The 19,686-nt window shown below is 39.0% G+C and overlaps 1 protein-coding gene across 6 annotated transcripts in view; it reads left to right on the forward strand.

Annotated features, from left to right (window-relative positions):
* PARD3 (par-3 family cell polarity regulator) overlaps positions 1–19,686 on the forward strand; it is a 567,261-nt gene that overhangs the window by 387,812 nt on the left and 159,763 nt on the right. For 3 of the 6 annotated variants that reach the window (XM_083466611.1, XM_083466607.1, XM_083466609.1), the window contains 4 exons: positions 3,096–3,285; positions 8,346–8,494; positions 11,985–12,029; positions 19,038–19,265. In XM_083466611.1, the coding sequence (XP_083322737.1) occupies positions 3,096–3,285; positions 8,346–8,494; positions 11,985–12,029; positions 19,038–19,265 (612 nt within the window). The remainder of the gene's footprint in view (positions 1–3,095; positions 3,286–8,345; positions 8,495–11,984; positions 12,030–19,037; positions 19,266–19,686) is intronic. The other 3 variants (XM_083466612.1, XM_083466608.1, XM_083466610.1) reach the window with 1 other exon arrangement.

Raw genomic sequence — 19,686 nt, forward strand, 5'->3', positions numbered from 1 at the left:
CAAAGCATTTGGTATTGCCACATGCTGAAACTTGCATTGATATATTTTTACCAACTGAATCACAGTAGTGTAAATTTGCCAGTTATTTTCCAAATTTCTGCAATAATCGAGCTTGTAAAGAAGAATGACATAAACAAATATGGAAAATGGATTGAAAAGTTTCTCTCAACCAGTTAAAGGTTGAGGGTGTAGTTAAGACAGCATTTAGTGGTTCAGTTATGTTTAATTTTTAGGATCATTTAAGAGAACTGTAGTAATTCGATTCCAAGCTTAATTAATACACGTGGATTGTATAACTCTGCTCCTGCAAGAAGTCTCAAATATTTTTTGAAGGGTGCATTTCTTGACACTGCTTCTATATTAATGAACAGTTTTGCAAAGCGTATGTTGCTTTAAATTGTGATATCAAATGAAAATCACTACATCTTGCCACTGTGTTAGCTGAATGCTGAACTACTTTATGTTTAACTGATTTCTATCCTGCCTTTAAATACAAATACAGTATAAATGCTACATTCTAGAGCAGCATAGACAACAATTAGATAAAGATACCCTCTTAATCAATATTAGATGGAACAACCAATGCACAGGAACCATAATAACTACTAGTCGAACCAAAATACAGGCATATAGCAGAGACCACCGGTTCCACTCGCCAATATGTATTTATAGAAAGCGGCTGTATGTTGAGGTCTTGCAGGGTCATTTCCTTCTTACGGGAATTATATGTTGTTATTTAGTTGGATAGTTTTCCCCACCACTTTACGCAGACAAAGTCCATGGGAAATTGCATTGCCGGAAGAGCAGTCAACTTTAGTTTTGTTTCTAATCCTTTGTATGATGTGGCCCTTCATGGATCCTCAGTGTAAGGAGACCACACAACAAGCAGTCATGGGGGAGGGGAGGAATCCCCCTCTTATCTACCAAGTGCATCATTATACCAAACAGTTAGGCTCGCTGTTCTTGTTATGTTGCCTGTCTATGCCCATAGCTCATTTTCTTTTTATTCTTGTAATGCAGAGAATTGTCATATTGACATATGAGGTTTCCATGTATTATTGGTTTTCTAGTCCACTTTGCTCAGAGTAGAACAGTAGCACTCCAGAGTTTTAAGGAGAGGGCTTTCCCAATTATGTTACACCTCGGCAGAAAGTGCTTGTGGCTGGGATCTCCCTTATCCAACACATGGCTATACCAAGTTATTGCTCATCTACAATATAGAATCAGATATGTCAAAGGTCACCCACTTGACCTTTGTAGGAAAGCCATTGCTACAGCAACCCTGATTGATGGCATATGCTTAAAAAACTTGTAACAAATGAAGGTCTATTCTATTGTCAAACATCTTGTATGATCAGGATTTTTTGCCTAATGCAGGGATAGGGAATTGCAGCCCTTCTTAGACTACAATTCCCATTATCCTTAATTGTTGGCCATGATGGCTGGGGTCAGCTGGAACTGTAGTTGCAAATGTAACCAATGTACTCCATCATCTATTTGAAGATGAATATCATATAGCATCTTAATGATCTCTTCCTTCTGCAGGTTAGACATACCCAACTCAGAACTTTGTTTTCCCAATCTCCTCTGGACACATTCCAGTTTGTCAATATCCTTCTTACACTGTGGTTTCCACAAAGGACTCCAGATGAAGTATGAACAAAACAGAATAGAGTAGTACCATTACTTCTCATGGTCTTTGCACTGTTGATGCAGCATGTTACTAGTTAGAAATAATAGCCATTTTTTTTCATTGGTGCATTGTGTCTGGCATAAATCTGAAGGGTCATCTGCTTCTCTCTCCCATTCCTCTCCCACACACCTGCAGTAAAATAAATGTATTTTCTTTTACATTTCAGTGCAACTACTAAAATGTCATCATTCATTCTTTCTGAAATATTAAGAAGTGCAGAGAAAACTTAGACATGCCACTGAATTGCTTTTGCCTCTCAACCTTGGAGGCTTCATCTAAAAAATGCCATAAGGTTATACTGTTTCGCATTCAGCTCTTTGGAGACATTATTAGTCACAGAGTTAACAATCTTGTAGGCATTATGTTTGGAGAGGAGTGCATTACTAGGCTCAACATTAACCTGTCCATCAAAGAAGCTTTTGCTGGGCAAAGAATTAGCTGCTATGCAAACTTGAACACATTCATTTCAGTTTGACAATGATGGGTCTACGTGTAGTAGAGTTCTTTTTCGTCTAACTTTCCCTGCCTCCCTCCACCCCCCCCAAAAAAAAAACTTTTAAAAAGAATTGGATCTCTCTCTGACTCTATTTTTAAGTTGTTCGTTTCTCACAGCTGAAATGACCAGGGCTAGCAATGTTATTCTTTGAATGAATATATATGGAATGAATACAGATGATGCTTTGCCATATAGACACCATGCCCTACAGAGATGGAAGTCTATAGAACAGGGATGGAAAACCTTTTGACCTCCATATGTTGTTAGACTCCAGTTGTCATGTGCGCCACCCAGCAGTGCCCAATGGTTAAGAATGGTGGGAGTCTTACATGGTCCCCTGGAGGGTATATATATTTCTCATCCATTTCCATAAAGTAAAACAGAACCTGGTCCTTAGCCTCCTCACATGGCATGCACAATCACTCTACATACCAAGCCATTATGGAGAACATGATGTCTGTGTCTCGCATATTAATATCTAGCTCCTCCCCCATCTCTGTATTGTTCATCTTTGTAATTGCACTCAAATCTGTTGTAGCATGCAGGCTAAGAGACTGAGTTACGAATGAGGAAGTCCCTGGTTCAGTTTTTTCCTCTGCTATGAATTCAGTAGTGGTCTTATGCAAACTTTTCTCTCTCTCTCCAAGTTCCAACCCTCCCACCACCACCAATCTTTAATAAGGGATTAAGAGACTGTATTTCTGGCATTTTGTTCCTTGTTGTGGTAAGGTTGTTGATGAAGTAGTCTGCAACCTGTGAAGACTTACAACAGTATAAATAGGTTCCTTTTGAAGATGCCTTATGGCTCTTGGTTTGTAAATTGCTTTGTAAATTGTGACAAATAGCATAGTGTTTGTGTTGAGTGCGCAGTATGTTTAGTTCTCTTCCGCTTCCCATTTTGTGCAGGTAAATACCAGCTATCTCCGACAGTCAACATGCCGCAGGATGACATGGTCATTATAGAAGATGATAGATTACCAGTACTACCTCCACATCTCTCAGACCAATCATCTTCCAGTTCCCATGATGATGTGGGCTTTGCAACAGTAGATGGTGGAGCCTGGAGCAAGCCAACAATTAATGAGTCAACAGAATGGTAAGGCCCATGTCCACACAAACCATTACTTCTACTTATCAACAGTTCACACCTGCATTTTTCAACACAGAGAGGAGCAGAATTATAGGCTTATCGTTGAAAGAAGACTTCCCAGCCCTCTTTCTGAGTTGCTTGTTCCTATCTAGGAAGCAGAGCAGAAGAGAATTATGAGAAGGTTTCACTTGGCCAAGGTTAAATTACTGCTCAACTGTATCTGGGCTGCCAAAGTTGCTTGTGTATCTTGAACCACAGCCCCCCTCCCTTACTGCATAGCAATATACTTCTAAAAGTGAGGAGCATTGTAAAAGCAGTTAGTAGCATCCACAAGCTGAGATCTACTTTGGAAGTCCTTCTCCAGGTATCCTCTACCTTTGGGTGCTAAAAGGTGATTAAGAGAGAGAGAGAGAGAGCTCATTTTCTGTGATATCCTCAAAACTTCAATTACTTTCATTTTGCTACATAGTGATGTTCTGTTTATTATTATTATTATTAAGTATTTCGTAGTTTACAAAAATACATGTGATGTCTCTTTTTCAAGTTGTGTTTTCTACAGATCAGTTTCATTTGTTGTGATACATTAGTGTTGCATACATTCCCCACCTCAAAATATCCGCAAATCTGGGGACTATGATTATCAAGTTGCGCTGATACACATTGTGTGTATATATCAGGGGCGGTGGATAGGTGTTACTTTGGCTTTGGGTTGTTTACTGTTTTCTGCAGGATAAATATTGCATAATTTTTGTGTAGTGCTATCTGTACTAATCCAAGAGAATGACATTAATTTGTAAGCCTTGTAATTATGTTCAGCAATAAGCAAAATAAAAGACCTCTCTGTGGAACCCCCTGCTAGGGTGGTGGCAATAATTAACACAAGCAGGTTGAAGTATGAGAATTTTTCTGAGTCCCACACTCTCCTGGGTATAGTATAACGGTGTCAGCAATATCTTAATAAGAATTAGCACCAGCAAGTATCTCTTTGTTTGGATTTGCATAAGTCAGCTATTTATTATCTATATCTATATCTATATCTATATCAGTGTGGGTTAGTATTAAGTGGCATTTGCTCATACCCCGTCTAAAGAAACTGTTTATTTTCTGTCTTAAAAGCAGCTTCTTTATTTTGGTCTTTTGCTGATGACTTTTGTTTTTTCCTTCTGAATGTTGAACCTGTCCATTTGAAAGAGGCACAACTGCAATTTCAATCCTGCAAACACCCATCATTGTATTCACATGGGAAATACATTAAAAGCTAAAAATTTGTGATGGGGTTGGGGGGTCGGATCACGAAAAGCATGCAAAATTGCATGTAATAGATTGTATTAGCGTGGATTTTTCCACTTGAGTATGGCAAGAAAACCTCAGCAGAATGTAAACAAACACACACATCTTTGACATTTAGGAATGCAGAATATTTTCCTGCTCACACATTTCCCTGACACAGGAAGAAAGAGTGAAGAGCTATTAGCTGTCATTAAATTTCTTATGGAACCACCTTTAATGCCTTTTCTCTCAGAGGCAGAGATGCAATTATGAAAAGGGGCAGATCAGTTTGGAGTCTTACTTGTGTTGATTGCATTATATTTGTTAAAAAATAAACCCAGTGAAATTAAATAAACAGCAGTTGAGTGGATTTTTGTATTAATTTCCTGCTGCTAATGGACAAAGGAAGGCTTGTAAAACAAAGGTGTATTCTGTGAGTTTGCTGCAAGGCACCAAGGGGTGAAGTTAAGAATATGGATGAAGGGTTATCCAAACAAGAATGGCAGCTGTTCTGAATCACAGCACAAAATGTAAGCTTTTTCCAGCCTGACAATATCTCCCTAATCCTTGATGAAAATGTTATGAAAACAAAGGGACAATGAGACAGGATTAATAAGTGGAATTTTAATAACATTGAGGGTCACAATACGGTTACATTCTTTAAAGAGTCAACTGTCGTTCCAGAAGCTTTAGTTGTTATAATACGCTTTGCTGCTTGTTGGTTTTATAAATTACAATAATAATAGACAGAAAGTGACTTTAGCATCAATTTGAAATATTAAGAACCACTATTTGGCTATTTTACTTAGCTATACTCACTGACTTTTGTGCTTTTTTAGTTCCTGCAACAAACCTCTGTTCAAATTGTTACCATTTGAGGTGTGTTTTGCTTGATAAAATACACTACTTCTCATCAGTTGTGTATTACATTTTCACTGTATCCTGGGCATAAAATTCATTGTGTAACATCTGTGATAAACAAAGCACTGAATATTTTATTAGTTTGGAAATAGATAACTGAATAATTATTTATAAAGTCCAGATTACTTTGCATAGTGGAAGCCGTTTCACTACAGTTTCACTGTACCGCTGTGTAATACAGTGGTTGCCAACCTTTTGGGTCTGATGGCACATTGGAAATTTTGAGAAAGTGCTGCTTTCAAGGGTGTATCCTAACTCAAAAAAGCTGCCACCATGAGGGTGCCCTAACACAAAATGGTCGCTGCCTCGCCTCCAAGAGAGCAGAAAAAAGAACATTATATGGTTCAAATATGGAAAAATCTATTGGTTTTGCTTGTTAACATTTTTTTAAAAAAACTTTTTATTTTGCAGATACTGCTAAATCTTGGTTGTTACATTGTTTTTTTCTGGTGTGTTGCTGTAGATTATAGCTAGAAAATAAAAGATGATTGAATCCAGGAGTAATTTTTAATTACGCATGCATAGTCACAAATAAAAGACCTGGGAGGCTGCCAAGTTTGTTTTTTAACTATCTCAGCAGCAGATATGATTGAATAATTAAAAACACAACCTTTATCCAGTCACTCTCTCTAAGCCCAGCCTGTTGAATTCATAGGGTGGCTGTGAGGATTTAAAAAAAGCAATGGCACAGACGTCTATAAGCCATCCTGAGCAATATGGAGGAAGGGTGGGATGGGAGTTTGATAATAAGCAAACCAATCATATTTATATCCCACTTTTTCCTCTAACAACCATATATGGGGTTTTTTACAAACCCATTTTTATTTTGCTGGTGGATAGACTTGTCCAAGGCTCCTCCAGCAAACCAAATACTGTAGGTCTCTTGATACCAATTACTCCTTCATTTGTTCCACTTCCTCTTTGGCCACAGTTCCGTGAAGAGTGCAATAGGTGCTGCATTTGATTATTGTGTTTCACCTACCTATTTAGAAGGGAAGAAATTTAATTTTAAACCTATATCTGATTAATACATACAGCTTAGGCAAGATGGCTATATGAGCGTGATCTCGTCCTTGTGCTGCATACTGATGTAGAGTAATGATTTAGGAGAGAAGAACACAAAGTTACATACATACATACATATATCATTTTATTTGTATGTCATCTTTCCATAGTTAAAGCCATGCTAAAGGTGGCTGATAACATGAAAAAATACATAATTACAAATATAACAACAGTATCCATCATCAATAAATAAAACACAACCAAAATGCAGTACAGTAATCACAATAAGATCTAATAAGATCTGAAAATATCAAAAAATTATATCAATAACAGCAATAACTCCCACCCCCCCAAAAAACAAAACTAAACCATACTCCAACCCAAGGGTTTGTTCAGCAGCCTCAGCTTTTGGAGCTAGAGTCAGTCAGGGCAGCACCCTCTCGCATCAGATGGGAAAAGGCCTGCAAGGCAGGGAGCAGGTCTTCCGGGACTCAAAACCATGATGATCCCACACCAGCAGTGCCAATCCCCACAGCATTGGGTCATTGCTGCTTTATAACATGATCCATTCACGTGGTTCCTTCTTGCAAAAATAACCGTATTTTTCGCCCTATAGGACGCACTTTTCCCCCTCCAAAAATGAAGGGGAAATGTGTGTGCGTCCTATGGGGTGAATGCAGGCTTTCACTGAAGCCTGGAGAGCAAGAGGGGTCGGTGCGCACCAACCCCTCTTGCTCTCCAGGTTTCAGGAAGCTATCTGCAAGCCTTGCAAGCCCGGCGGGAGGTCCCACGGGCTCGGAAGGCTTGCGGACAGCAGCCTGCAGCCCACAAGCTCGGGGGATAGCGGGGAGGCGGAGCGCTGCCACTCCGCTATTCCCCGACCTGATCTGAAGGCTGGCGGGGGAGAGAAGCAAGCTTGCTTCTCCCCATCGCCAGCCCCATAAGCTCGGGGGACAGCGGGGCAAGCCGCTGCCCCACGGAGGCTAGAGAGGCTGTCCCTGAAGGCAGAAGAGGGAGACGGAATGCTCCGTCTCCCTCTTCTAGCTTGGGGATGGCTGCACACACCTGGGGGGGAAATAATTTTTCCCCCTTGATTCCCCCCCCCAAAAAAATCTAGGTGCGTCCTATAGGGCGAAAAATACGGCACTGCTGCATTGCTGGAACCAGAAAAAGAGAAAGGGATGAAACATTAAACCAGGGATAGACTCCCATCCGTCTGGCGAGTATGGCCAGTGGTTAGGAATGATGGGACAATGCTACCCCCCACTATAAAAAAAAAAGAGAGAGATGTTTTTGTTTGTGTAATATGCCCTTTGAATTTTGACTTATTCACTGTCCTAGTAACTTGTTACAGTATTTCATTTATTATGTTTTATCAGACTATAGATATATTGTGCATATTGCACATAATAAAATCTCATTTTTCCCCTCTGGGTCCCAGCAATGTGGGCGTTCCTCTCTCTCTTTCTTTTCATCTTTTCTACATTCCACATCTTTCTTTTCTGCTCATTGGGAACAGCCCCTGTGGGTGTGATAGTTACACTGCAATGATGCACATGAAGCAGGCCATTCACATGAATCTTCCAGAGTTACGTACATAGTTATTTATTTCCACAGCATGAATACCGCTGTGGAAGCTTGGACCACATAGTGTGGAGGATGCTTGAAGTAGATTTCCCAGCTGTTCTTTCCATAGAATCCCATTGCAAATATGCTTGTCACTTGATTTTTTTTAAAAAAAATGATATGGAACATTATAAGTTGCCATTTTTCAAAAATTGTTGCTGGTTCATATTTTACGTAAACATTTTATTACACAACTATGATAGGTGTGTGCTTTGTATGCTTTAATTTTCCCCTTTCCCTTACAGCACTCTGAGTCCAGATGTTGATCCAGCGCTTGCCTTCCAGCGAGAGGGTTTTGGACGCCAGAGCATGTCAGAAAAGCGCACTAAGCAATTTTCAGATGCCAGCCAGTTGGACTTTGTTAAAACACGGAAATCCAAAAGCATGGACTTAGGTATTAAATTTTGACTTCTTTCTTTTTTACCCCTCCCCCCGTGTTGTATTTCAACATGTTTCTTCAGGTTGCAATTATACTGTTTGTTTTTCATGTTGCAGTTATATTATTTGTTATGCCAAACATTTGATTTGTCCGTGCAGCTGGATTCAATATGTGGCATGAAGAAGTCTTGATATGGTCTGATCCAAGAGCATTATATGTGTCTATGCAATTTAAATGTTTATATATTTCAAACATTATGCTTATGCAGATGCATGTTATATACAATGGTTCAGGATACGTGAATGTGTGAGTGCATATGATGAGGTACTTTTCAGGAGACAGAAAAGCCAAATAATTCAAGTTTGCATTTTAAAATAATTCCTAAACAACTAACGTCTGTTTGTTTGGTTTTGGCACTGATAAGGCCTTGTACTTAGGAATGATTGTAACATAACTCCAACCTGCAACATCAGCTCCTGCAATTGGCAAACAATATAAAGCCTCTGGATTTTCCAGGCCTAGGGATCTGGTCAATGGGATCTGGTCCAGTGCACTCTGGACTCCATTTCATGGTCTAGCCTAAGTCCTGGTTCCACAAGGGCTCAGATCAATATTCAAACATCAGTGGGCCTTTGAGTTGTAGAAAGAAAAGAAAAGAAAGAAAACTTGTCTGGTTTGGCATCCTCAAATTGATCTTGATTACTCCAGAAAAAAGCAATGTGTAGGATTGCATCCTGAGGGGCATCATATAACAATATTTTTTTACACTGACAAATTCAAGAGCAGTAGGCATGGTAGTCTGCTGCAACAATAACAATGAAGAGCCTTATGGCCTTTTAAAGACTAAAGAATTTATTGTGATGCAAGTTTTCTGAGCCAGAGTTCATTTCCTCAACAGCATGAAGTGGCACATAAGTGGATTGATATTAAAACCATGGAAACTGGAAAACGGGAGGGGGGGATTCAGAAAGCCAAAAATGCCAAGACATGAAAAATGCAGTAGCTCATATGTCAAATTACTATGCAGAGCACAATTAAATATTATATTCAATTGGGTGAAGACAAGAATGGCTATGATCCATTCCTGACTAGAGGGCCCGCATAGTAGCATGGTGAATAGGCCTAGCAAGGTGAGTAGTGTAAATGCATACCTAAAGACTGTGTTCAATGAATTTTGTCCACCCCATCAACCTATATGTGGATCATGCCATGTGGCCAGTTGGCTCCACTGTGTAGCTATGTATACAAACACCAACTTACAAAGAAAACAGTATACATGCTTATATGCATGTTCAGCTGTCACCCGGAGCACAATCCACTGACAACAGCCAAGCTCAACCATTGTTTTTTGCTCCCATCCTTCAGAAAGGAATGGACACCTGCAGGATTTACCTTGAGCATTTTGCAAACTATAATGCCCACCTAGAGAATTGAATAGATACGCTGATGTAATAACTGTAGGGGTTACTCGTGCGCAAGTTGGTGCCACTCCTGGCTAGTTTGCCTTGTTAAACCTTTTCTGTCTGGACCGCCCTACACTTCGTGGCTGTTCAGTCGCTGGCAGAATCCGTCAGTGGGCATTTCTTAAACCTTTTCCAGCATAAAAGTTGTTTGACTCCAAGTCTCCTCCTACTCTCCCTGCGCGGAAGTCTTCTGCGCAGGGAGGGCATGGGTAGCGGAGGACCCGTGCTCTCCTCGCTGATCTCCGGCGAGGAGTCCTGGAGCCCCCTCGCCGATTCTCCCATCTGCCCCCCTTTATCCCTGGTGTTATGCTGATTTCCTTCCCCAGCTGGTCAGCCGCCTCTCCCCCTGCTGGGCCCTTCTCCAGCATCGTTTGAGAGCCTCGCCTCTGCCTCTGGCTCCAATGTCAGTTTCCTGACAGCTGACAAGGTCAGATAAGGTGTTCAGGAGTTACTTACTACAATACATATTTTTCAAAGTGCTGACAAAGTGCCAATCAATACAGGAGACAATGGCAGAGTTGTCAGTTGCTATGCAGATGACAAATTAATATATGATCCAATCAGAGTAGATTCTCATCTAGTGGTTGCTAGTGTTGGGTAGTATAAATAAACACGCAAAGAGAGATTATTAGTTTCTGTAGTGAGGTAGCCATTCCCAGTCTCCTTTGAGATCTAGGTTTGCAAATGTCAGATGTTGCAGGAATTACAACATTGGCCAGTATGGAGACAGTGGCTTGTATCCATTTCATTCACTGATCTTAAGGAGCTGCTTCGGTTTGTAGTCTGTAAGCAAGTATGGGTCCTTTGGGGACATTGTGTGTTTGTACTCCCCCTGCTGGACCTGTTATGTGTCATGACTACCTGGCCAATCTGCTTCTTATTTTATTTATTTTAGTAAGATTTATAGATTGCTTAATCAGTACGTTCTGAGAATATATGGAAAAATATGGTGTGTGTGTGGGTGTGTGTGTATGAAATATATATTGTCATGTGCAGCTGCCAGTTTGTATCTGTCTAAGTTGGTTTTATATGCATACTTTCACTGTATTGTCTAGAAAATAAACCTGCTGCATGGAATGGTCCTGACCAAAGATTTATGGTGTGGACATTTTCCCCCACCCCAAATCCCTTCTCATGATATTTGTATATTTATCCACTTATGCAATCACTTGATGAATTTGATGACCTTTTTATGGTGCCACAGTACTCTTCATTGTGGAAAGCTGATAACATGCCGTGACTGGTAAAATTTGATACGTAGCAACTCTCACTGAAGCACAAGTTAATAGTAGCAAGATACCTGCTCTTTAGAAAATCAGAACAGGATACCATTTAATCAGTAATGGGATACATATGAACAGCATTATTTTCGTATTTAATCAGCAGTTGTGGGAATGGATCATGTAAGGAACTATATTCTAGAATCTGAGAACATTTTATAAATGCTCGCTTGTGGGTAGCATATAATAAAGTGCCATCCCCATTTTATTTGTATGATGTATGAATTCTCAGAAGGGTTAATATTTCTGTAAGTAAGGGAGTGCCATGAACCTTGTAGTCTTGCAGAGATATTGTTAAATGAAGGCAAAGAAAATTCGTTTGTCCACCTTGCCTCCTGTTAATTTTTATAATCATATGTCTCAAGCATTTCTAACCAAGCCTCTTATGGCTTTCTTTTAAGCAGAAGAAATTTCAATGTATGCAAATACATATTGCTTTTAGAAGAGCCTACGGGGCTTTAAAAACTCAGATCACTGCATTCAGACATGTGTCGCAACTTGTCTCTGCTAGTTTTGTATGCTAGCATGTGAATAACATTGTTTTTGGCTGTGACATGGAAATGACTGACATAACGCATGATGGTTACTAGGTTTGTTGTCGGGCGTTATTTTGTGCCATCGATATAGTCTGCATAACATTGCTTATGTGCATGAAGAATGATGTTTCCAGTGACCTCTAACTTTAAAGAGAATATAAACAGTGGATGCATGTGGGATGTGGGCACTAACAGGGCTAACCGTTATACATTTACCTTTTAACAGTAGCTGACGAGACTAAGCTCAGTACAATGGATGACCAGAAAACAGGTAAGAATTGACTGTAGGGTGGTTGCCATAGAAACCTTGGTCAAAGCAGCTTACCACAATTACATAGCTGCCAATCACAGTGCATGGGAAAAATAATATTTCAATAGTTGCATGACTTTTTCTATTGTCACAAATAATTCAGATTATATGGAATATCCTAACGAATGTTCAGTATCATAGAAAAATAACAAGCGTGCAAAAATTACATGTAGATGAGTGAGTCTAGGAACTCAGTCCTCAAAATGTAGTTGTTAAAAGACAATATTATTCCCTAGAGCTTTTCAACAATACGTTCTTAGGGCTACAGACTCAACAGAGGAAAATGTCGTTAGAAATCCTTGGTATTTATCTACAGGCGCTGATAATGCCAGACTTTGAAATTTGCTTTTAACTGCAAAGTTCCATCATCTTGGGTTATGTGCCTAAATGGAACTTCTGTCTTTGCAACAAGTAGGCAATCACATAATGTGGAGGTGCAGTTTCATACTGTCCATATACTCTCCTAGTTGGATATTAGAACAAAAGACTCAGATAAAGAGATTCATTGCAGGCCTTTTGCTTTTTTCTGTAATGGTCATGATGCCAGCTTCTAAAGAATGAATTTATTACCAATTAAAATAATGCACTAGCTGCAATTATGAGCCTTTATAATTTATTAATGCAAGTTAGCTTTTGACCTTTGGAATGTTGTTTTAATTAGGGTAGATCTAGAGGACACGGTAACATTCCACACACAAAAACAGTAACATTACTTAGCTCTAATTAGGGACAATTCACCTTTTAGTCCTGAAAATATTACTTATTTCTAGCATGACTCATTGAATAGGGCGGCCCATGTACACTGATTATTAATTTTTCTATAGATAATTGGCTCTCTGTTTAATCACATCAGGAAACATAAACAGTCAACTGGAAAGCTAGATTTAAAAGAACTGGTGGGATGGTAGCATTTGTAAAACAACTGGAGTAGCTTGTAGATCTTAATGAGCGAGAAGGCACAGCCTTGCAATAACTTGCATGCATATATTACATACTGAGATTAGTCTCGTTAAGTGGCATTTATCAATGCATGCAAAGTTTAGATGTGCTTCATTTTATATGACTGGTTGAGCTCTAAAGAGCTAGATTGATATTATTCAGCCCTGTGACTATTGCCTGAGCTGACAGGCATGAGTCAAAATGATGTGATGAAATGGTAATTTAACAAAAAATGAAATTTAGTTTTCTTACTTTTTGATCCTACACATTTTTGCTGCATTTATGCCTGCAAAGCGGTTACAATGGCCCTGTTAATAGTTTAATATTCTAGTTTTATGACATTGAGCTTGTTTGTACATCTACCTTGAACACTTAACATGCCTGAACAGCAAGTTTCTCTTTATAATTCATATCTTACAACACAGACTCCTGGGGTTTGTTTTGTTGTTGTTGTTTACCCACTGTGCTCACAAAACAAACAAACCCACCCACACATCCATGAGTTCTTACTAGCTTTTCTTTGTTTTGGCCTAGATTCACATTTTCACATCCCTCCAGTCTCATCTATTTTAAATCATCCAAAAGAAACAGATTGATCAAACATTTGATCAAATCCTTCTTGATTTCCCCTGGTTTTGAGCAAGTCAAATCAGGCCCAAACCCCTTGGGTTCAGGATGTTAGCATTCTTTGAATAAGTCTTTGGCACAACCTGTTATAAGTGACCTGACCACTAAAAGGACACCTAATTTCTGGAATTATTTGTAAAAATGCAAAGTGTTCCATGTGGCAGCCTCTATTAACAGCCATGAAAACACACTTGGATTACAGGGCAATGACCCTTAGCCACAAACCATCTGAGCCAACCAAAATAAATATTTGGTTTTTTTACTTAATGCAGAGCAGATTTTTCATATAACCTGTAGTTTTCAGGTTATGAAAAACTGAGAAGTTGAATGAATCCATGTTACCAGTTCAGACAAAAAAACACACCTTAGGTTATTAAAGGTAAATGTTTAATATGTGTGGTAAAACTGATACATATTCACTGAAATATATAAACTTCAAAACAGTGGAACATATGTACGTTGGCCGAATTAACTGGAACATCTTTAAAACTACAAGTTGTGTTGGCCTCAAATGGAAAGTAAGATTCTCACTAGGACAGAATCTACTATAATAGTTTTTTAAAAATTATTTTTCTTTATTCAGTTCACTTGGTTTGCCTCATCATTGTCAGTGTTTACAGTTTGTTCCAAAGGTCAGAAGTCTATTCAGTAGCAATTGAGCATGGCTCATTTATTCAACCTTAGCATACAGTAACTATGATGGGCTATTTCCATATTCACCTTGTCATAATGCTAACAATAGCTCTCTGGGAACAAAAAGCCTTATTCAAACACACTATGTTCATTATAGCCATTCATCAGTGGGGGAGTTTTAATGATCTTTTCCAGTAATGGATGTAATTGCAGTTCTGGGTTTTAGGGTCTTGTCCCCCCCTGACAGGTCAAAATAATACCCCTTTATTATGTGGACTTATTCACTTATCAACACTGACTATCTAGTTTCACTGAAATTATTGGGACTGTACCAGTGAAATAGTGAAAAAAAGCTCAGATATCAAGAATCTGAAACGTTTGTTCCCAAATGTCTGCTTGTTGCACTGATAAAATGTCCTTACGATGCTAATAAGACACCATAGCTAAAAAATGATCTGTGATTAATGCTTGTATAAATGCACTCAAGTCATTAACCTTAGAAGAACTGCATAGCTGGCCATAGCCAATTCTTAAGACTCCAGGGCTGATATGCTGATTTTGGTCAACTGGTGAGACGTGTAGTTTTCCACATCTGCACAAATTCCCCTTAAACCCTCTACCTGGGTTACATCCATCTTACTGTTGTTGATCCCAGCTAGGCTGAACATGAGGAAGCATCTAAACACCATTTTGAAATATCTGTTTAACTGGAGTTTTGGAGCGCTTTGATTTAGTTTAACTGTGTTGAGCAATAGGCACATCTAATCTTGAACCTGAATAGAGGGGCACTTTTCTGTCCACTCCATCTGTTGGCCCACTGGTTTTCCTACGGCAAACCACAGTTAGTAAGCCAAGAACAAAGCTTATGGAAAGGACTACCATCTCCGGTTCAGACATAACTCTAAGCCAGGGATCAAGGTTTGTTTTCTCCAGTGGTAGCAGAAAGGACAAAGTGGCCCAGATCAGCACATTCATAGTGATTGTTGTGAAAACAAGGCCATTATCTCAAAGCAATGTTGGCAGTTCAGAAAACTCTATTAAAATAGGAATTCAACCTGATTCTCTCAGTTTTAGCATTGTGATTATTATAAAGTGCACTCAACATTATGAATTATTGTTATTTGAGCCAGAACATTGTAGCTACGAATAACATTATTCACATTAATTATATGTTATGCATTTTATGCTCATATAATTGGCAACATCATCACTATTAAGCATTCTCTAATTCAGTAATATATTTCAGAAGAAAAGAATGAGCCTGTGCTAACCTATTCAGATGAGGCATTGAATTAAAAAGGGACCTTTGTAATCAGGGATACAAAGTGAAACGGTGAATGTATGTGTTGTGAATTTCGAGAAGAAATGATTGAAAGGCTGAATTTGACTCTGTTAGAGTATTCTGAACCATTGCAAGACTTGTGAACAATCTGTATGACTCCTGTCTGCTTCAGTGGGTTTTGTCTTGGGAGGCATTTCCCAGGGGATTGTGCTGCTTTTCAAAAGCCCCTTAAGATGCAATCACATTCAATTTACTAGGGAAAAAAGTCCCAATCCTGAAAAAAGTTAGTCATCTTTTGAATCCCATTGAAACCAATGGCTTCACTTACAACACAATGTTATATTTGTCTGTGAAAGAGTAAGCCCACTTGACTTTAATTAGATTTATTTCCAACAAGAGTATACAGGATTGCAGCCTTAGTTGTGTCTTCAACCAAGCCCTGAGTTTTGAGAACCCTTTCCTTGCAGTGAAGGTACCAGTGAAACTGAACTGTTAACACAGCTTTTATCATCGTGGTACATGTTCTGCTTATGTAGGGTTATTTCAGTCTTTCAGCGTCTGCAAACTGTCCACAGTTATGTTGATGGCCACCCAAGTTCAATAAATATCCTTACCATTTCTGCAATCCATTATTAGTTTTACAGTACTCTGGGAACATTAGGTCATATCCCATCACGCTTTTCCTTTGGGATAGTGCAACTTAACATAAATATTGTTCTCACAGTGAGCCGTACTGGGTAGCAGGAAATGGGGCCTTTTCTTCAGGGTCCCTTATGAGCATAAATGGGTACGTAATGTAACTACTGTTTACAAAAGGAGCATGGAGCCACTTGGTAATTAGAAAAAGATTGATGTGCATTTCATTTAAAATATATATTGAAATGCTGAAACTGAGGGGACTTAAAGTTGCCACATAATAGGATAATGTTTTTACTCCCATTGGTTTAAGGAATAAATCTATTCAGCAGCTTCTTTATTCATGACTGCTTATCCTTTGCCCTTTCAAAAAGTTCACCAACTTTTTTTGTGTCGCTGTCTCTCAGATTGAATTTGTGTAGACTTAAACGTTGAAAAATAAACCACTCATCAAACTAAATATGAGGGTTATATAACTGCAGTTAGCTGTATAGTTTTATATAACGATAGCTACGTTGAAGTAAAATACAGGGTAGTTACCTACAGTGAAGCTTTCTCTTAACACATTGACATATGAAATAGTCCTCTGGAAAAAAATAATAATGTGCAATCTTCACACCAGACATTTCTTTGCAAGCATAGGCTAAGGATTGTTTATGCAGCTGGGAAGAACTGAACCTTCCTTTTCCTTTCTTGCTCATCCCACCAGCTGTCCTTTCCCTCCAGTTATACCCAGGTCTCTTCCCTTTCAAAAAATGGGGGACCGGTGGGATGGGAGGTATTTGGAGGAGGTGTGAATTCATTGTATTTATAATGATCTGTGACTCCACAGACACGTAGCTGTTTCCAAACAACTATTGGAACTGCTACATCAGCTCCCTCATGCTCTGAATGCAGCGGTGAGCATGACTTAAGAATTGTATTGGGTTCCCTATAGGCAGTGAACTCCATTATAGCTGTTTCCCTGTTCTGTCATTCAACAGTGAGTAATCCCTTAGTAAACTGCCTTGCAAGGCGGTGGAGCAGATGCAAGTCTGGCTCCTGACTTTGGTTTGCAAATTGGGAACCAACTCACCTGCCCCCTCACCTCAGAGCCTTTTCTCCCTGGAAGAAATTCTCCCATAAGCCTACCTAAGGACACCAGTATTAACCACATTTGGAGCTCACCAGGATTTCCCCTGATGTGGTATCTGAAACCCACTTCGTTTTAAGATCCTGGTGTAAGGATCATCTAACTGTATAAAAGAGCTTATATCCCAATGATTTCATATGTAACTCGGGAACCTGTAGAAAAACTGCTCGACAATTGCAGAATTGTCTTTGGTGAACATCTGCAAAGGACATGGAATAGCGGAAGCTGCCTTATACAGAGGGAGACCAGCGTCTCTCTGGGGTTACATGCTATTCCTTATTTCAGCTGCCTTTGGAACTGGGGGTTAGGTTAGCATGGGAAGAATATCAACACACCACAAAATGGTAAAGCCTGTGTTTTAATCTTGTGTTTTATCTTGTGAATTGCCCTTGAGATCTTGTCATGAAGAGTGGTATAAAAATATAAAGAAATAAAGAAATAAAACGGTGACCAATACATTTCCAGCAACACTCTCTAAGTCAGCATTGGTCATGACAGCTGCTACATAGGGAAATCGCACTTGGCTAACCCCCAACCTCAACCAGTTGACCACATGAGGGGGTTCTGCCAGTATTTGCATTTCAGGAAATGGTTTCACTTACTTAAGTTAGTAGTTTAGTTTAGTTTAGTTTAGGCATAAATAACACTGACATAAAAATATTTCTAGAGAGTGAGTTTCCTTGCTTTGTTTAGAAACAGGGATTTACCTTAGCATAGTAATAGCACCAATAATTCCTACAAAGTGTTTCATAGGAAATTTTGATGACAACCATTAATAAACCCAGGAGAAAAATTCAATTAGAATAGCATTTCAAAAGTTACATTTTATTGGACCAATCCCTTAAGTTTTCAGTGCAGTAGTTTGTCCATGAAGTTCACGGAAATGATTCATACACATGCTATTCAAAAAAATATGTTGTTTATTTTTCACGGAATAGAGATTTTTTCTTTCAGTTTACTAATGTTGTTGTGAGCTAATATTCTCTTTGCGAGTGTTTGTTGGAGATTATTAGTGCTTTTATCATGCTGGGGTAATCCCTGTTCCTAATCAAGGTTAAAAAATTTACATTACTCGCATTTAGTCCATAATAAGTGTTGACATGAGTTTTAATGTATTATAACCATATTAACTAATATGGGTTAATTAATCCAAAAGAAAAAAAATCTATGTAGACAAGCTCTTGGGAACAGTGGAATATTTAAGTGCAGGTTATTAAAATTCACTCCATGAAAGAAGCTAGTGAGGCAGAATTTCCCCCAGATACTGTTCTGAGAATGCAGGCTAATTTTAGGTCAATAAAATCTCCTTAATGTTCATTATTTCCAGTATTTGCATAGGATTGTTTTTGCTGTTTTAAAAAACAAAATTAACTGGCTATGCCAATCAAGTATATAGTGCTGACATCTTTGTACTCTGTTTTTTAACCAGCTTGGTAATTATTTTATTCTCATTAAAATGGTTGAAATAACAGTGATGACTTTAACTTCCCACCAATTTGAAAAGTGGGATGTTACTAACCTTGTCAAATTCATAGTGTATGACTTGACACGCTCATTGCTCCAACCAACAAATCTGCCTAGAATTCCCTACAGAGTATAGAGATAATGTGAATAATGTTAAGCACATTCCCGTAGACTGTCGCTGTAGATGTGAATAATCAAGTGTGAGGGTCCTCCCTGCTAATCCTAATTATTTTTTTCTTTTTAAAAAAATATTAAGGTTCTCCAACCAGAGATGTAGGCCCCTCATTAGGCCTGAAGAAATCCAGTTCATTAGAAAGTTTGCAGACAGCAGTCGCTGAGGTAACTTTGAATGGTGACATTCCCTTCCACCGTCCACGGCCGCGGATAATCAGAGGGCGAGGGTGCAATGAGAGCTTCAGAGCTGCAATTGACAAATCGTATGATAAACCTGTTGCAGATGAGGATGATGAAGGCATGGAAACCTGTAAGTAAACTCTTCCATGTACACTGCTTTTAAAAATTGCCTTTTAAAGATGTTTTCACTACTGATGGTTCTTTCAGTCAACCCCCCCCCCCTTCACCCTGCCTGCCCCTTTGATCACACCATGTCTTTTGTTAAGGTAGCTTCCTGTTAAGTTCTCTTTACTCCTGCAAGATTTTTGTTCACCACCTTAAAGCTCCCACCTGCTCTGGCTTTGTCTTCTTTGTGCAAAATTTCCACAGTTCACTTAAAAGCAGCGTAGCCGCAAAGTCAATTCACATCGTAAGCCTTCAAGTGAGTTCCTGTTCACTGTGTATAATAGATAATTCAGCCAACATCCTTCCTCCTCTAGCCAACACCTACTCATCTCAAGATTTCTTGCTTTCATTTCTCTTTCTCTCCCAACCATTCCCCCATGTGCTTG

Source organism: Podarcis liolepis (genome assembly GCF_965112155.1).
Source record: "Podarcis liolepis genome assembly, chromosome: 12".
In the NCBI taxonomy this organism is placed as follows: domain Eukaryota; kingdom Metazoa; phylum Chordata; class Lepidosauria; order Squamata; family Lacertidae; genus Podarcis; species Podarcis liolepis.